A 16,413-nucleotide genomic window follows, 5' to 3' on the forward strand; every position below is an offset into this window, starting at 1 on the left:
ATTTGTCGCTGAGCAGGGTTCCCATTTTCAGATGCCAAATTAGATCAGATAGCCTTTGTTATTATTGATCTGATTACATAAGTGTAAACAGACAAAAGGGGGACAAACGAGCAGAGAGGGGAAATATTATTCTGCTTTTCGTCACAAATGGCACTGGATCGGTCTATTCCGTGGTGATACAGGGTGCACAGTGCTATCCAAAGGAGGCAGAGCTTTCTGACTCCGAGTTGAACAGTCCTATTTCTGTACTAACTGTGCCTAGCGATAGGCAATGTTACAACTGCAGTCAGTTGCGAGAAGCTCGAGAGGATTGAATTACCGACCTTAAAATATGTCCGGTTAGGTGGTCTAGCCACCAAACTACTTCGACGGTGAGTTTGAGGACACCACGACCTAGCCTTGGAAATCACGTGCACTCAAGCACCACTCAGGCGCATGCTAAGGAAGCGTTGTCAAGCCAACCCCGGTGTAGCAGAGCGACACGGACCGTCTGTGAGTGAGCACTGCTTCTGGATTTCATCAGATGTAAGTAACATGCTACCTGATCTCTGTTGGGTTACTAAACAATACTTGTTTGTTGAACATAGTTTCAGAGAATTGGACAATGTACAAATATCTACACAACTGATAATGAAAGGGAAGATGTTTTAGGAGGTATCGTAACTGGCGTTTGGGTGTTAGTAAACCCTACCACAATTACCTATTTATTATGGTAGTTCCATATAGTTCGGGGAGATGGTAGCTCTGGCGCTCCACTCGCTTGGTCCGTTGCAGGATGCTAAGTCAAGGAGTGAGGGTTCGGACGACCGTGACTCCTAATTAACCACATAACATTCATGTTCTGGCACACATACATTCAAAGATAAACCCAACCCCAAGTTTATACTCACATAGTTTTACTCTGTCTCAGTCCATCTCTCTAACTACAACTTCAACATCAGACAGGGTAGGTTCGTACCACACGGGGCAACTGAGTGGCGTGGACTGGCTCCCGTCACTAAAAAGCGCGCACCACTCGCTCAGTGCCCAACCTGTGTTTTTATATGGTTCGAGCCTGGCCTGATCTAGATCACCTGTTTCAACTAATCGGTTTGATTCGTTTAGACTGTATCCGACCTTGCACTCATGAATATTACGATTGGAAAAGTACCGGTAAGAATCGTTCGGTCACTCTCCCCTTTGTTGTTTGTTTCAATATAAGATTAATCTGTTATGTCTTTCACCACAAATGTGTTCTGTCTCTCTTTCCATAGCCTACGGCTAAACGCCATTCTATGGAAACTTTCCGTCTCCATTCCGTGCCTAACCGTTATGACTCCTGAGCAAAACTGCAAATCTAAATACGAATCTGATGTAATTCTCTCATGGTTTTGGGGATGCATTTTTACCTTATAACAGGTACACACTTACATTTGCAGTATAGACAATAACTAACGACTGACGGGGAATGATAGTACTCTTTCCCGAGTTATATTAATTACGTAATTCCCGAACCTTGTCATTGGTTATTGTTTTATCACCTGTATCAGTTTTCTATCTAAAATACGCTAAAATGAAAACAGCAGTTTCTCTGTAAGGAAACCCGCGATGTAGAGAAGCCGCATATCCTTACGCGTGTGGTGCTGCTATATTTCCCACTCCGGCGCTGCGATGACTTAGCATAACATCACATTCGTCACCACTCGCCCATATTTGTAACCGGCAAGAAGACTCGCCCCCCTCTCGATGCTTGTTATGTTCGAAAATACGACAAACCAATCAGAACGCGCGTAAATGACTGCGGTGCTTTGGTAAAAATAATCCCGAGTACTTAAATCGTTTATGGCATTATGGCATTGTTTAAAAAATCATGAAAAATGTATATCGTCATATTGAAAGTACAAAGAACTAAGCTAACAGGATTTTGCTGCCTATTATGGTGTTTTTGATAAGAATCATGCGATTGACGGCGAGAGATTCAAATACACATCCGTGCGTTTGTTGACATAACGGCTCTCATGGGTCCAACTGAGGGTGTTTCTGACGATTTGCGGGCTTGCTATGGAGATTGTACGTGCGCTTCCATCAATTTTAGGAAATGTAATTATAAATCGCTACGAGCTTTAAAACAATAATATTATATCTGTATGTAACTAATCAACTTTAATCGTTAACATTGGGCATATATTTCAATTCTCTGGGAATATTTTAGTCTGACCTTCTTGTGGTCATTCATATATTTTTCAGCGAATTCAGTTAAAAGTCCACTTGTGGTATGACAGCAAGGTTACACGTATGTTCAGTTTGAGAAATATTATAAAAGTCATTTCTTGAGTTTCTGCTTTGGGATTTAATGTAGCGGCGTTTTTTTACAAATTGTATTTGCATATTCAATAAAACAAATCCCATTTCTGCTTATTAAACCCTTTTCAGAAATATAATTGGAAATATAAGGTGAATATCTGGTAATAATTACGTCAGAATATGTCTTTAACAAATATGTTTTTTTTCTTTCTTTTAGTTATACCAAGGAGGTTTAATTCTTTAGAATAAATAGCAAAAAAAACCCCAGCAATACAATGTATGAGTACTTCGGTGATATTAAGTACCATTGGAATCCAACTGGAATAGAGTTATCATTCCTGTTTGAAGTAGTTCTGATGTTCCTACGCCAATATGAAATCCTTCCAGAGGGGCACGAGCCGCTACATTCGTGACCAACTCGTGTTATTCCGGGACAAGCCGAATAGCGACTCGTGCCCCTCTGGAAGGATTTCATATTGTCTGGCAAATAAAGAAGTTGTTATCCATAAAATTTGTTCTATATTGTATTAATAATTGCAAACAAGAACGTACTTTATAAAGTTTGGGTATGAGTAATTCATTTGTAGGCAGACGTTACGCTTGATTTCTTTGGTGGGCATTTAAGAAGATGAGGGGTGAAGAATGGTGATAATTCTATGGATATACAACTTCGTTTTCTTTATTGGGGGATTAACAACAACAATAGATAGTGCTAATAATGCAGTGACAATAGGAGGTAGCCAACCTTTTTGTGTGACATTTAGAGGTTTGTGTGATGAACAACGAGGAGTGTTACTTGCTCGATAACGGTGTTGGGGGTTACACCGAAACGTCGCTAATATTAATATTTGTACACCCATAGAATTATCCCTGTTGCTCAGGAGGAAGCCAATTGTGGCAGAACAAAATATACATGGCTGAGAAGATTATGAACAATGGTGGCTGGTGTGCACTGCTCTGTTTTTTATCAGTTCATTGCATGCAGATGGGATGAGGTGCCCTTGATTTCTGTTGATTGAGGGCTTGTGTCTGCGGATTTGAACTGCTTCTGTCAGTTTTCTTTTGGTGAAGTCCTGGAGGTTTCCTATAATATATCTACATTGTCCAAAAGTATGTTGTGATTGGGACAGTTGATGATGTGGTCTGACATTGCTGATTTTCGATCTGATTTTGTGATAGATGTGTGTTTTTAAAATATGATATTTATTGGGCGGGAGGTTTCACCCACATAAGCTTCGCAAAAGTCACAGTTGATTTGGTAGACATCACCTTTGGGTCGATGTCATTTTGAATTCAGTTGGGTTTTCAGTGGTGTGGAGTTGGTAAAGTAACTTTCGATGCCTGCTTGTCGCTTCAGGAGACGGCAGATGTACTGGGAGGTCTGCCCCATGAAGGGGAGAGAGTGAATGAGTGAGTTAAAATTTTAAGTAACATCGGCAGTATTTCAGCCACATCCCGACTATGTCAAGTTATATATCAATAACAGTTATAGGTAAATTATAATAATAACCCTGTAAACGAAGGACAGTAAAACAACTAGTTTATCATAGATATAAAATTTTAAACTCGTAACTCAATTTCAAACATTTAATCTATACATGACAAGACAATGTGAAAACAAGCTATAGATCGTCAACAACTAAAGGTATATCACAATCCTAGGAACCATGGGGACTTACAGTACCTTTGCTACCTGCATGGACCCTAGTTGGATTTTCACCATCCCTTCAGCCGCCGACAAGTGTTGGAAAAAAGTAACATAAAAATACTACGTTTAAAAATCTGGTAAGTTTAAATTTAATTTTCAAAGTTTTGGGACTTACGTGAAGGGGAGAAAAATACGAATGAGTGCTGGTTCAGGTCAGTTGGTGCCCGGTTTTGGTTGTTGTTGTTGTTGTTGATGCTGATAATTTTGTCAATAGCTTTGTGGTTGAGCTTGGTGAAGGTGTTGAATTACTGCAGTAAGACTGATGGAGGAGAGGTTGATTGCGTTTACATATTGGCCATGAGGTGAAATCTTATGTTAAAAATGGCACAAGAGCTGTCCCTTATTATTTAACGTGCTTTTTATGGGGTACCATATTATCTTTAAATGTTAAAATAATTTGGAGAAATGTATTGTAAAACAAGACCACGATGATTTTTTCAATATTAAACTGCTTCAGACACGGTAAGAATATACTGATCAGCCAACACAGGCTAGAATCTACTCGACATTGACAGCAATATTACATTGTGTGTGTAACTTTGGATGACGTGCAAGGGATATTCCTCAACAAGGAAATATTTCTTTTGATAAACTTCTGTTTACAAATGTGTATGACTAGTGTTACATTTTAAAGTGGATTAGGTTACTATATTACTGCATGGCCGGATTCCCGAGAGTTACATGACACTGTAGGGAAGATAAACGAGAATAAGATAGCTTCCTCTAAGGTAAATGATAAATGCATTGCTTTCCAACGCTTCAAAATGACTATTTCAGGTCGCACGTACGGTATCTGGTGTGAGGTTGTAGTGTCTGTACAGTCCGTTTGATTTCATTTGAAACCGATGAATTGCTCACTAACACTGCTGAGCAACTGAATTGCTCACTAACACAAGATCTAATAAGTGTAACAAAACCAAATTTTCAACGAACGTGTGTAGTGAAATTTCAATTTCACACGTGCACCTCTTACATATTCCCCTATCAAGTGGTCCCCCTCGTTAAAAATAGCGAAAGGTGACAGCAAAATAATGTTCGTTTATTAAACAACTTTTTTATTCGGGTGTCCAAAACTTATGAGGCAATTCATTAGAGTTGGTCTGTCGATTTCATGAGATTGTGCAAATTATTTTTGTTGCAATTATTATATTTTGTGTTTGTGAGCAATTCATCGTTCTCAAATGAAATCAAACGGACTGTAGATCCTGTTTACTGCTCGCTGGGTTGATTTTACCCACGCTTCGTTCATTTAACATCCCAGTGCATGGTGCAGGTGACACAAAGTTGATTATTTTAATTTCCCATTATGATTTAAACTTTACCTTCATGTTCCAACAATTCAACCCTTGGGTGTTTACATTCCATAACTTTTGATTTACAATCGAGCAAGCACTTCATAAAGCGTCATACGACTCTTGTCCAGACGTTATTTGATCAGGTCACAACATTCAATGCCTCAGTTTTCAGATGTTTACAATGTTTCAGAATCGAGACGCAATGGCTTGTCATATGCTCCTTCTTGTTCTTGTCGGACTGAGCTCTGTTTCCTGTGAGTACCTTCGTTTGTTTGTAATCAAACACTGCACTCAGCAATATTCCAGGTATATGATAGCGGTCTGGACCGTACAATCCAGTGATTAATATCGAGAACATCCATCTATTTCGGATTCGATGACATGTGTCAACCAAGTCAACGGACCTGAACATCCGATACCATTAGTCACCGATGATAGTTAGTTACATTTTGCGAAAGTGACACGTGTCCTAACAATAGACACACAGACACACATGTAGTTGACACATGTTCATAAAGATAATAGATCACATGCATCCATGTTCTAACTTGTGGCTATACCGACTGTTTTATAGTTGCAGTTTTCAAAAAAAATATTTACTTCACTTGGATACACTTTGTTTGAAACAATCCATAGGCATGGTTTTGTAATGATATAATATAAGAAATGGTATGTCAAGTTTGTTACAATTTCAGTGGGAAAAAGGGTATGTGACACTAGTACAAGCGCAGATACACTCGAGTAGATCTAATTCATTGTCACAATCACAGAACATCTGGAGAATTATCCATTTTCTCTCAAATACATTCATATTGAATTTTTTCTTTGCAATATATGTTTCGATGTCATATACATGTTTTAATATCCCTGAAACTTGGATATTCATGAAAACAATGTGATATTCATGATTTATCTCCTGTTACAGAACAACGTGGGAAGCCATTTGAAAAGCCTTTTTCATAAATCGATTTAATTCACTATATATTTTATTTTATTTTCTATATAATGAGGATAGATAAATTGCAAATCGTTAACCAATATGGGGAAAACAACTCTGCAGTTTACTAAACATGTCGCACCTGACATACTCTACACAGACACCACTTACTAATGCAGGAGAATCTCTATTTACTGTTCATGAACTAGGTGGCTGTCATTGACCATACATGTGATACAACGGACCACGTTGACAATACGATTATTTGTTACATATATTTACGTCCCAAAAAGTCACAATATGTCCGATTTAAAAAATATACATTTCTGGATAAAGATGTTCCCCAATCAACAATTACAAAAGAGTAATTAAAATATCGATGATTTATTCGTGTGAATCGAGTATTCCCTAGTTATTGTATTGTGTTTCAGTAACAACACGTGTTTTGATACCTATTTTCATGTTTGTACATTTCAAACGTCACATCACCAATTTAATATTGTATCGGCAGATATGGCTGGAGGTTGCCCAAACTGTTTCAAGGGGTGCGATGAGAATGGACAGTGCGATGAATATGGCTGCCTAGCAGGATATTATGGCAAGAACTGCTCACTCCTGTGTCCGCCCAACTGCCGCGATGGAGTCCTTAAGAAGCCAGTTTGTGACCGAGATACTGCCCTTTGTCTCAGTGGTTGCCGACAAGGTTTCTTCGGTAACCGATGTGATCAGCATTGCCCTTCAAAATGTGTGGACAAGACCTGCGTTCAGATGGATGGTAATTGTATAGGTGGTTGCGAGGCGCATTGGCATGGCGTCAACTGTACCAAACAGTGTAACACCACATGTTATAACTCTACATGTGATCGCAGTGGACTGTGTGACTCATGTAAAACAGGTTTCTGGGGATTTTTCTGTGAGAACACTTGCAGTCAACATTGTCTTAACAACACTTGTGAAGTGTCAACAGATGGCAGTTTCGTGTGCTCACATGGCTGTCAGAAAGGATGGAAGGGTGCTCGCTGTCAGGAACCAAGTTTACAGCACACAAGAACTAGAAGAGGTAACACCCTTAACGTTTCTTTATTGGTATATGCTGAAAATCATTAAACATGTTTCTTAGAAAATATAAAACTGTTTCTTCGCAAATGACCTGAGGATCTTCCATGGTATAAGAATTCACATAATTTCATTAGGGTTCATGTCATGACCTACTGGTCAGTAATGCGTCTTATAGGTGTCCTTGTAACCATCTTTGCCTCAGACACCTACAAGGCAATTACTGAACCCGACACTTGACAGGCTTCTACATGCCAATAATCATTCATGCCAATTTTTCCTAGAAGCGAAAGTCCAACAGTAAATATCAAATTCCCATAAATCATACTTAAGTTGATGTATGATTATAACAAGACTAAAATATCCCTGATTAATACGTATCGATCAAACAACAAGTCCGGAGTTTATGAAAATGTGCGGCTCCATTCTCAAATTGAAAGTTATCATATGTAATTAACAAATAACATTTGTGTAACTTTGAATTCCCAAGGACAGAGTCTCCTATTTGAGAAACAACGTATATCTAACACTGTTCATCTGTATTACAGACAACGCAATCAGACAAAAATATTAACTTCAAGTTGTTTTCATTAGTTTAATTAAGACACAAGGATTTTTTCTGAGTCCAGAAAGTCATATATTAAGAACTTGAATTAAATTATGTGCTCTAGTCAGAATCCAGTCAAAATGAAATGAATGGACTGTGCTCTAGACAATATGTAGTCAACAGGAAGTGAATAGACTGCATGTTTGGACAGAATCTAGTCAATATGAAATGACAGAATCTAGTCAGTATGAATGGAGTGTGTGGACAGAATCTAGACAATATGAAATGAATGGAGTCAACAGGAAGTAGATAGACTTGTTCTGGACAGAATCTAGTCAATATGAAATGAATGGACTGTGCTATAGACAATATGTAGTCAACAGGAAGTGAATAGATGCTCTAGACTGTGTTCAACAGGACAGAATCTAGTGTAGTCAATATGAAATGAAATGTGTTCTAGACAATATGTAGTCAACAGGAAGTAAATAGACTGTGTTCTGGACAGAATCCAGTCAATAGGAAATGAATGGACTGTGTAGACTGCTCACAGACAGTATATAGTCAACAGGTAAAGAATCTAGTCAACAGGAAGTTGGTGGACTGTGCTCTGGACAGATACTGTTGTTACATGTCCAAACCGGAAAGACGAAGTTTTTAAAAGGAACCAAATATTTTAACAACTAATTGGGATACCGTACTCATAACACGGAATGCAACCCGGAATGACAAATATTATGAATGAACCAAATGTTGTAACAACTACTTCTATGGGAATACCGTACTCATCACTTAGACAAAACATCCACATTATCAAAATATCTACAAAGGCCCTAACCATGGCAACAGTTATTCATGGATGAAGATGAAGATTTTTTCATAAAAAAGAGAAAAAGGAGGTTAAATTGGAATCTTTGAACACACGAACGTATACACTGCCTTTGGGACGCATATATATTTGACTGAATTGTATTTTGAATATGAAACCAAAGTAAACGAAAAAACAATAATAGTCTAATAATGTCTTTATATGAAATGATCACTCATCTGGCTCAACTCCAGCGCAGTGAAACTAAAAATGCATGTCATAACTATCATGACAAATACTAAATTAAATAGAAACGACAAAATCCTTTCCACACCCGTACGTAATCTCTGCTAGAAGTACAATAGAGAATTGTAAAATTCTGACATATCATGATTATAATATAACACTTTATACATCCCCATTTCATTTCTTAATTCCACACTGCATTACGAGCTGTAGCTAGAGTGAGTGAGTGAGTGAGTATGGTTTTACGTCGTTTTAAGAAATATTCCAGCAATATCACGGCGGGGGACACCACAAATGGGCTTCACACATTGTGCCCATGTGGGGAATCGGCGTGAGGAGCGAACGCTTTAACCACTAGGCTACCCCACCGCCCCCTGTTGCTAGAAGCTTCATGAGGGAGAAAACGTGAAATTATCATGTCGTCATTCTTTTGCAGATGATTCAGACTGCTATGTCAAGGTGGTGGATGGCGCTTGTTCTTGCTGCAAACGGAATACAGGAGACATGTGTCAAATAGACTGTCCAAAGTGTAGAACCAGATATCAAAACTCAAAATGCGATCGTTTTTGTGAGACGGGCTACTATAATGGTACTAACGGAAAATGTGATAGTCCATGTGGAGAGCATTGTGCACTTGACGCAAATAACACAAGATCCTGTAATCCTTTGGACGGAAGTTGCCACAGTTGTGAAAATGGATATCGTGGTAATCAGTGTAAGTTCGAATGTAGTCCTTATTGCCTGAACAAAACCTGCGCCATTCACAGCGCATACTGTTTGTATTGCAGTAACGTTACCTACGGTAACCACTGTCAAGAATGCAGCCAATACTGTCTTGATAAGTATTGTCACCGGTGGAACGGTACCTGCAAGACAGGATGTGCTAAGGGAAGGTATGGGTATATGTGTTCCGATGAATGTCCAAAAAACTGTTACAAATCAAACTGTTCACTATCCATCTACGGTAGCGTCAGCTGTACCGAATGTAAGAATGGATTTACAGGATTCAGTTGTGAAGAAAGATGTCCTGTAAATTGCACGGTGTGTCGTCAGTTAGACGCAAAATGCCGGGATGGAGGTACGTATAATTCATAATACATTTATATATATATATATTTAGTACCCGTTTTCTTTTAACATGTGTGAATTTAACTCTTTTATTCATGCATCTAAGTTGCTTAAAGTTAAGTTAAACACGTAGGATAGCTTCCTGGTCACTGTAAGATTTTTTTTACATGTTTGAATCATATTCATTCGTTCGTGTGCATTCAGGAAGAGGCTATTTCCAACTGTGTGTTAATATAATCCCTAGACGAAAAGACGAATATCACCGAAGAAACACATATTGATAGCCATATACGATTGTCATGTATTGGTCCTTGGGTAGTGATATACATTTTCATATATCAACCTTAAACATACAGTGGACAAAATACGTTAGGGAAATTGGTATTTTTATGACTGATATTTTATCAGTGTGTCACTGAATATATAGATCATTATTCGTAATTTCAAAATTCACATATAGCCCTAACTATTTTTGCCCAGTATATTTACGGGAAGGAGGGGTGAAATCTGCTTGTGAATGCCAGACCCCGGTCTCTCGCAAGGGAGATAACTCCGTTTCGCCCTCTCGGTAGTTCCCTTTTGTGTGTGGTGTTAGTGTCTCCCACAGAGCATAGCCCGACAGCCAGCCCAGGAAAACCACAAAGCGGTATCGATCATTTACTAATATTCATAATGATTCCAATCTTGATCCAAACCAAAATTCTGTAATCATTCAAACTATGCTGACCAGCAATAAAAACGCAACTCAGAAATCATGAAAATTTTACTTTTTCAGCAGTTTGGATTTGATACTTTAAAGAACAAATAAACTTTGTTTTTTTGTACTCTATTATTACATATGAAAGATTTGTGGTTATGTTTGTGAGTGCGAAGCGAGCGTTGTGGAAGCCTGAAACGATATCTTACTTGTTTACAGATCGCTTCACGGAAGTTAAAGAATCAAAACTACTTACTAGTTGTAGTAAAATATGCATATGATTGATGACATAAAGATTTTCCATGACACAACTTGTAACATAACGATTTCTTCCTCGGAAGCGAGGTTGTGGTCGAAGTAACAATAATACTGTAAGTAGTATTATATTGACACCCACCTCGCTTCCACGAGAGAAATTGTTATGTTATGAGCTATGTCATGGAAAATCCTATTGGCCATCAATCAAATACATATTTTATTATTACCAGTAGAAAGTACTTTTGATTTTGTAACTCGGTGAAAACAAACCTAAATAGTATTTATCCTCAGACTCGGGGATGTTCGCGACAGGGCGCCGCCATGTTTTAAAATCGTAAAGTCACGGGCTAAAGTCTGTTAGAATTAATGAGATTATGGTTTGTTTTCATCAAGTTAGAAAATCAAAACTACTATCTACTGGTAGTTAAATATGTATTGGAATCATAACCAAAAGGATGTTGCATGACACAACTTATAACATAACGATTTCTTCCACGGAAGCGAGGTGGGGGTCGAAGTGACAATACTGCGCGATAAATTTCTTGCTACATTCACGTGGTTAACGACCACTCACCAGTATGTAGATACTAGTCAATGTACGTCTTTATATTTGGTCTTATAATCCTAATTAGTTTATTATCATACGTGTATGCATTTTGAAACTAAATAAAAAGCAGACGATCTGCTGATACGTATAGTGAATTTATAACAGGACTAATATCTAGACATTTTATAGTTTGCCAATGTGAATCATAATTCGCACAGACGCCCAAGTGTATGTTGTCTGTCTCATTACACTTCACGGCGAAAACAATGATTCTGTTGAATGCTACGACAAATGAATAAAAACAAAATGCAAATATTAAAATTAAAACAGATTAAAGTTATAGGAACAATGTCGGGCTATTATCTTGTTCGAGCCCTATATCAGGGGCCAGAAACGGTGGGGAATGTATCCATAAAAAAACGAGTGATATGCCATTCATCTGCAGCTGTTCCAAGTGATGTGTCTTTTAACAGTCTAATATACGAAAAAGTGATATATCGTTTCAAGTATTTCACATTGGTGTATAGTCTCATTGGTCACCCAAGATAGCACACCTGGCAGCTAATTGCATAATGTCCGCCATTCTTTAAAAAAAAGTAATTTAGTTAGCCAATAATGAGCAATCAATCAATGTATTGGCGGTTAATCCTTTAAAAGAAGGAGGTTGTTTTTTACGCAGACAAAGACACGACTGAGTGTATTCAGTATAGATTAGGAAATCGACATACATAAACACTACCTTTTGACAAATCCGCTGTGTAAGATAAAAGTAATTAATCAATCAACGTGTTATCAGTTAATCCTTTGATCGATGTTTATAATGTTGAGCATTTACTCCAGACACAAGAAATGCCAAATGGGAACCTTTGTCCGGTAATCTAAGTCGTGTTACCACTAATTTTACCTGTTATAAATTCATTAACTGACCATCAAGTGAATGATGACAAATAACATGTGTAGGTTTATACCACCTAACATGGGTTACAACAAGGGAGTATTAATTGCTGTATTGCATGCAATTTGAATTGGGCCGACACTGTTTTGAGAATACGAACAGAACTTCATTGTTGCATAAGAAATACATATAAGCATTTGCTGTGTGCTAAAACTGTATGTACCTATATATTTACCTAAGTAAATTTTCAGATTCTTCTAGCAATGGCAAAGTAGGGTTGTTTAGTTTACGGATTCAAATAAATCAAATGTCAATTTTTAATATAATACGTAATAGACGTCATATTTTTACATGACATGATTAAATATCGAGGTAAAAAACGCAGAAAATGGGATCAATTTGGATCAGTCATTATACACCATCCAGGCCTTAGAAAACCTGAAAAAGCCCACAAAGCTTTGATACTTTATTACAACCAGACAAGAACTACCGGGGATACTTTCAAATAACTGCATCTGATGGGCATCCAACTTTCTTAATGTCGGACTGTTTAGGTTGAAGAAATTAACCGTAACCATGATGAGCGAGGCTGATCATCGTCTGGTTCGAACAAATAAGGCCTAGCGACACCAAACGATTTTGACAGAATCGTCTATGAAAACAAGTTGTAACTCGGAAACTAGGCAAAGCAAAGGACAAAATTAAATGACAGTAGATTGTGAGAACATATAGCTTTCATTTTTCACAACAGTTGTCACGATTTCAGGTTTATACAAACCTGTAAACAAGATAATTTACCCCCCTGAAATGTACATGGATTCTGCATCGGCCTCATATCTATTCCTCATATGACGTCACAGAGACGCGCCGCTCTGATTGGTTGAAATTTCGTTCGAGGGTGATAATTGTGCACTGTTGTCAAAAAGGTCGATTTAAGTTAATTAAAGATCGAAATGAGTAGTTTTAATGACGGGGTTTCAATTATAACGATGCCAATTAGTGATTTATGTATTTGTACCCCCCTAGAGTATATGTGATTTTTAACACAATTGTTCTTGAATTGCGTTTCTTTTGCTGGTCAGTATATAAACTTAATCACTTAAACTATTCATAAACCCCACTTATCCCCTCCATTTGATCTCCCCATCATCTTGTTTTTACTACAGTCTACGTAAAAAATAATAACTTTTATGCCGAAACTATTAAGGATGTAGCTACCATGCAGTCTCACTGTAACTATAAAAAAGAAACAGATAGGAGGGGCCGTTTCAAAAGCAAAACTTGGGGTCGGGCTTGGGGATAGAGATATCAGCTAAGATAAGATAATCCTTTAGGGCAATTATACTGGGGTAAGCGGCACGTCATAACAATTTACAAATAATATCCAGTCCTGTCGATCTTCGGGTGGTCATGCCACCTATATACTACGATGCGTTTCTATGGTTTTCGGGTTTCATACTCTTTTACATATCTCAACACAAACTATATGAAACTATATGAAGAAAGACACGTTAGATGTTAATCAATAGATGAGACATAGTCAACACACATTAAAAAGCACAAAATATCTTTGAGATGACCCCTTGGGCCTGTAGGCAGCACGTGCATTTCATGCAAGGTGAGTCGACGGTCCGTCGTCATACCTGGCTGAGCGACCTAATTGCCATCTATAGTCTGATCTATTGTTTTCAGCAGCCCGATTTTACGAGTAAACACGCTTTTCTGGATATCGTATTACGCATCCCACTGAACGCCCAGTTAGGCCGAAGTGGGTTATTTCGACATATGCTATTTGCAATTGTGTAAATTTTAGGGATGCAGAGTAACAGCCTAAAAACAGTTTTTTTTCTATTCCCGACAGTACTTTTTTTTTTTACCGTGTCTCCCACACAGCATAGCCCGACAGCCAGCCCAGGAAAACCACAAAGCGGAATCGATCATTACTATTCATTCCAATCTTGATCCAAACCCAAATTCTGTAATCACTCAAACTATGCTAGTAAAAACGCAACTCAGAAATCATGAAAATTATTATACTGTTTCAGCAGTTTGGATTTGATACTTTAACACAATTGTTTTGATTTCTTGAATTGCGTTTCTTTTGCTTGTCAGTATATAAACTTAATCACTCAAACTCCTCATAAAGTCCACTTATCCCCTCCATTTCATCTCCTGTTTTTACTACAGTCTGCTTCATTACCCTGTTTATTGGCTTCATCACCTGTGGTATTTGTTATATACTTCCTATCACTTGGTTGTAGTCACACCAATTTCCCGGCTTTCCCGACATCAATGCACCACACATCATACTACATCACAAACAGCAAACCATGGCGGGACGGGGGATCCTACTCTCATGGAATCGCACAACACATCCTTTTGGACCCAGGAAACCCTAATTTCCCCCAGTTATGGACACAACCGCTACACCACAATAAGCCCAACCCAAACCAACAAGCAAACACTACCAAGAAACGTAAACTCTACACCACACCACAGCCCCTCTACACACCCTGACAACCTTCGCCTTATTTTCTTCTCAACTCTCCTCGGGGCTGTTTGACAAAAGGGTTAATTTCAGCTTTTCAATAATCCCCTCATGTCGAGAAATATTCTAACAGCTCTAGCCTTTGGTGTTTACATTTCACAACTTTTGAGGTACATTCTTTTACCAAGATTTCAAAGAGCGTCATACGACTCTTGCTCAGGAGATGTTCGATGAAGGTAACAACATTCAGGACCTCAGTAAAGCTTTCAAAAGGTTTTAGAGTAGACAGTAAGGACATTTCCACATTTGATGCATCAGTGACAAGTTGCTAATTTGACTTGTACCATACCTTCTCGATTTTTTTTACGATTTGCATGTTTATTACGGGTGTCTTTTAGTAGCATCACTATATTTCATAAACGCATGCTCTCTTATCGTATCTCATGATGTGAATCACTAGATTGTCTAGTCCAGACTGGATCTTCTATAGATCGTTGTCATGAAGCGAAACACACGTTCATAATATAATCGGTATTGTACAATTTCTTATGGGTGTTGAAAGGGTTATTGTCGTTTACATGTTTGATAACTGTGGTTAGCTGTTGTTCAGATGTTATGAAAGATAAAACTTTATTGTACAGAGAGGCCATTATAGACAATATTTGTCAGCAGCCTAATACAACGAATAATGCTGTTTGGGATAGCATGGCAATTCGGAAACACTGCATTAATTCACTTACAACTAGGGGTCAAATGGGGGAATTTCTATTGAATACACTCCAAACGGTAGCGACCCGCACTGTCTGTAGAAGTGTAGGGACCTTTGCCACATAGTGACACCATTGTAATTTTGGATACGGTTATAATAGAGTTGGGGAGCATTGTTGCCACATATCCAGCGATTCCTAAATCCGTCAAAGGATGTTCAAACTGAAACAAGAAACTTTAGTAACAAGTGGAAAAAAGTCCAACCGTCTTTTTTAGACTTCTTACGTAATTCTTACGTAAAGGCTGTTATAGGGATTCGTTCTAACTATGTTAGAATGTTATTTCAGTTATTCAGAAATATTCAGAATTGTAACATTCAGTTAGTTATGTTGCATATTTTAGATTCGAAGAGAGGCTGGACTAAAGCCAATGTTGCTCTGGGAATAGTAGTAGGAGTACTACTCATAGCAGTTGCAGCACATAGTATTGCAGTAATTATCATTTGGTATGTTGTGTTTTTTCATTTTATAACTAAAAGACTTTGAAACCTGACTCTGTCTTTCCTAAAGATTCATTTTAAGCTGTTCCTCCAAAACATTCCTGTTTCGTTGTTTCACGTTTCGTCTTTCATAAACTAAATTTTATTTAATATGTTGCAGTCGTTGGAAGAAATGGCAGTGCTTCAAACGTATGTATAACTTCTCAATAACCTATATGAAACATCCACTCCACTGTGCCATGACACCTAAATTACCCTTCACAGTCACTGAGAATTGCTGAGTTGCGTGCTTCGGGCATGTCCTAATCAGGTGACCATAGCTTCAGGTCCCCAACCGTGTATTTATAATCCATACATAAAGGACAAATAGCCAAGC

The 16,413-nt window shown here is 38.0% G+C and overlaps 1 protein-coding gene across 1 annotated transcript; it reads left to right on the top strand.

Annotated features, from left to right (window-relative positions):
- The first annotated feature begins 17 nt into the window (after positions 1 to 17).
- LOC124270323 (multiple epidermal growth factor-like domains protein 10) lies at positions 18 to 16,236 on the top strand. Its single transcript, XM_046705369.1, has 6 exons — positions 18 to 525; positions 5,477 to 5,540; positions 6,735 to 7,283; positions 9,314 to 9,955; positions 15,941 to 16,029; positions 16,198 to 16,236. Exons 1-6 carry the CDS (start codon positions 436 to 438, stop codon positions 16,234 to 16,236), a joined length of 1,473 nt encoding a protein of 490 aa, XP_046561325.1. The 5' UTR covers positions 18 to 435.
- Positions 16,237 to 16,413: the final 177 nt, after the last annotated feature.

The sequence above is a fragment of the Haliotis rubra genome, unplaced genomic scaffold (assembly GCF_003918875.1).
Source record: "Haliotis rubra isolate DU_JTF1 unplaced genomic scaffold, ASM391887v1 Scf1509, whole genome shotgun sequence".
Lineage (NCBI taxonomy): Eukaryota > Metazoa > Mollusca > Gastropoda > Lepetellida > Haliotidae > Haliotis > Haliotis rubra.

Excerpts from the sequence above, each read along its gene's own strand:
- LOC124270323 (XM_046705369.1), top strand. The coding sequence starts at position 436 with ATGCTAAGGAAGCGTTGTCAAGCCAACCCCGGTGTAGCAGAGCGACAC. Across the intron at positions 526-5,476 it reads GCTTCTGGATTTCATCAGAT|AATCGAGACGCAATGGCTTG; the intron begins GTAAGTAACATG and ends ACAATGTTTCAG. Across the intron at positions 5,541-6,734 it reads CGGACTGAGCTCTGTTTCCT|ATATGGCTGGAGGTTGCCCA; the intron begins GTGAGTACCTTC and ends TTGTATCGGCAG.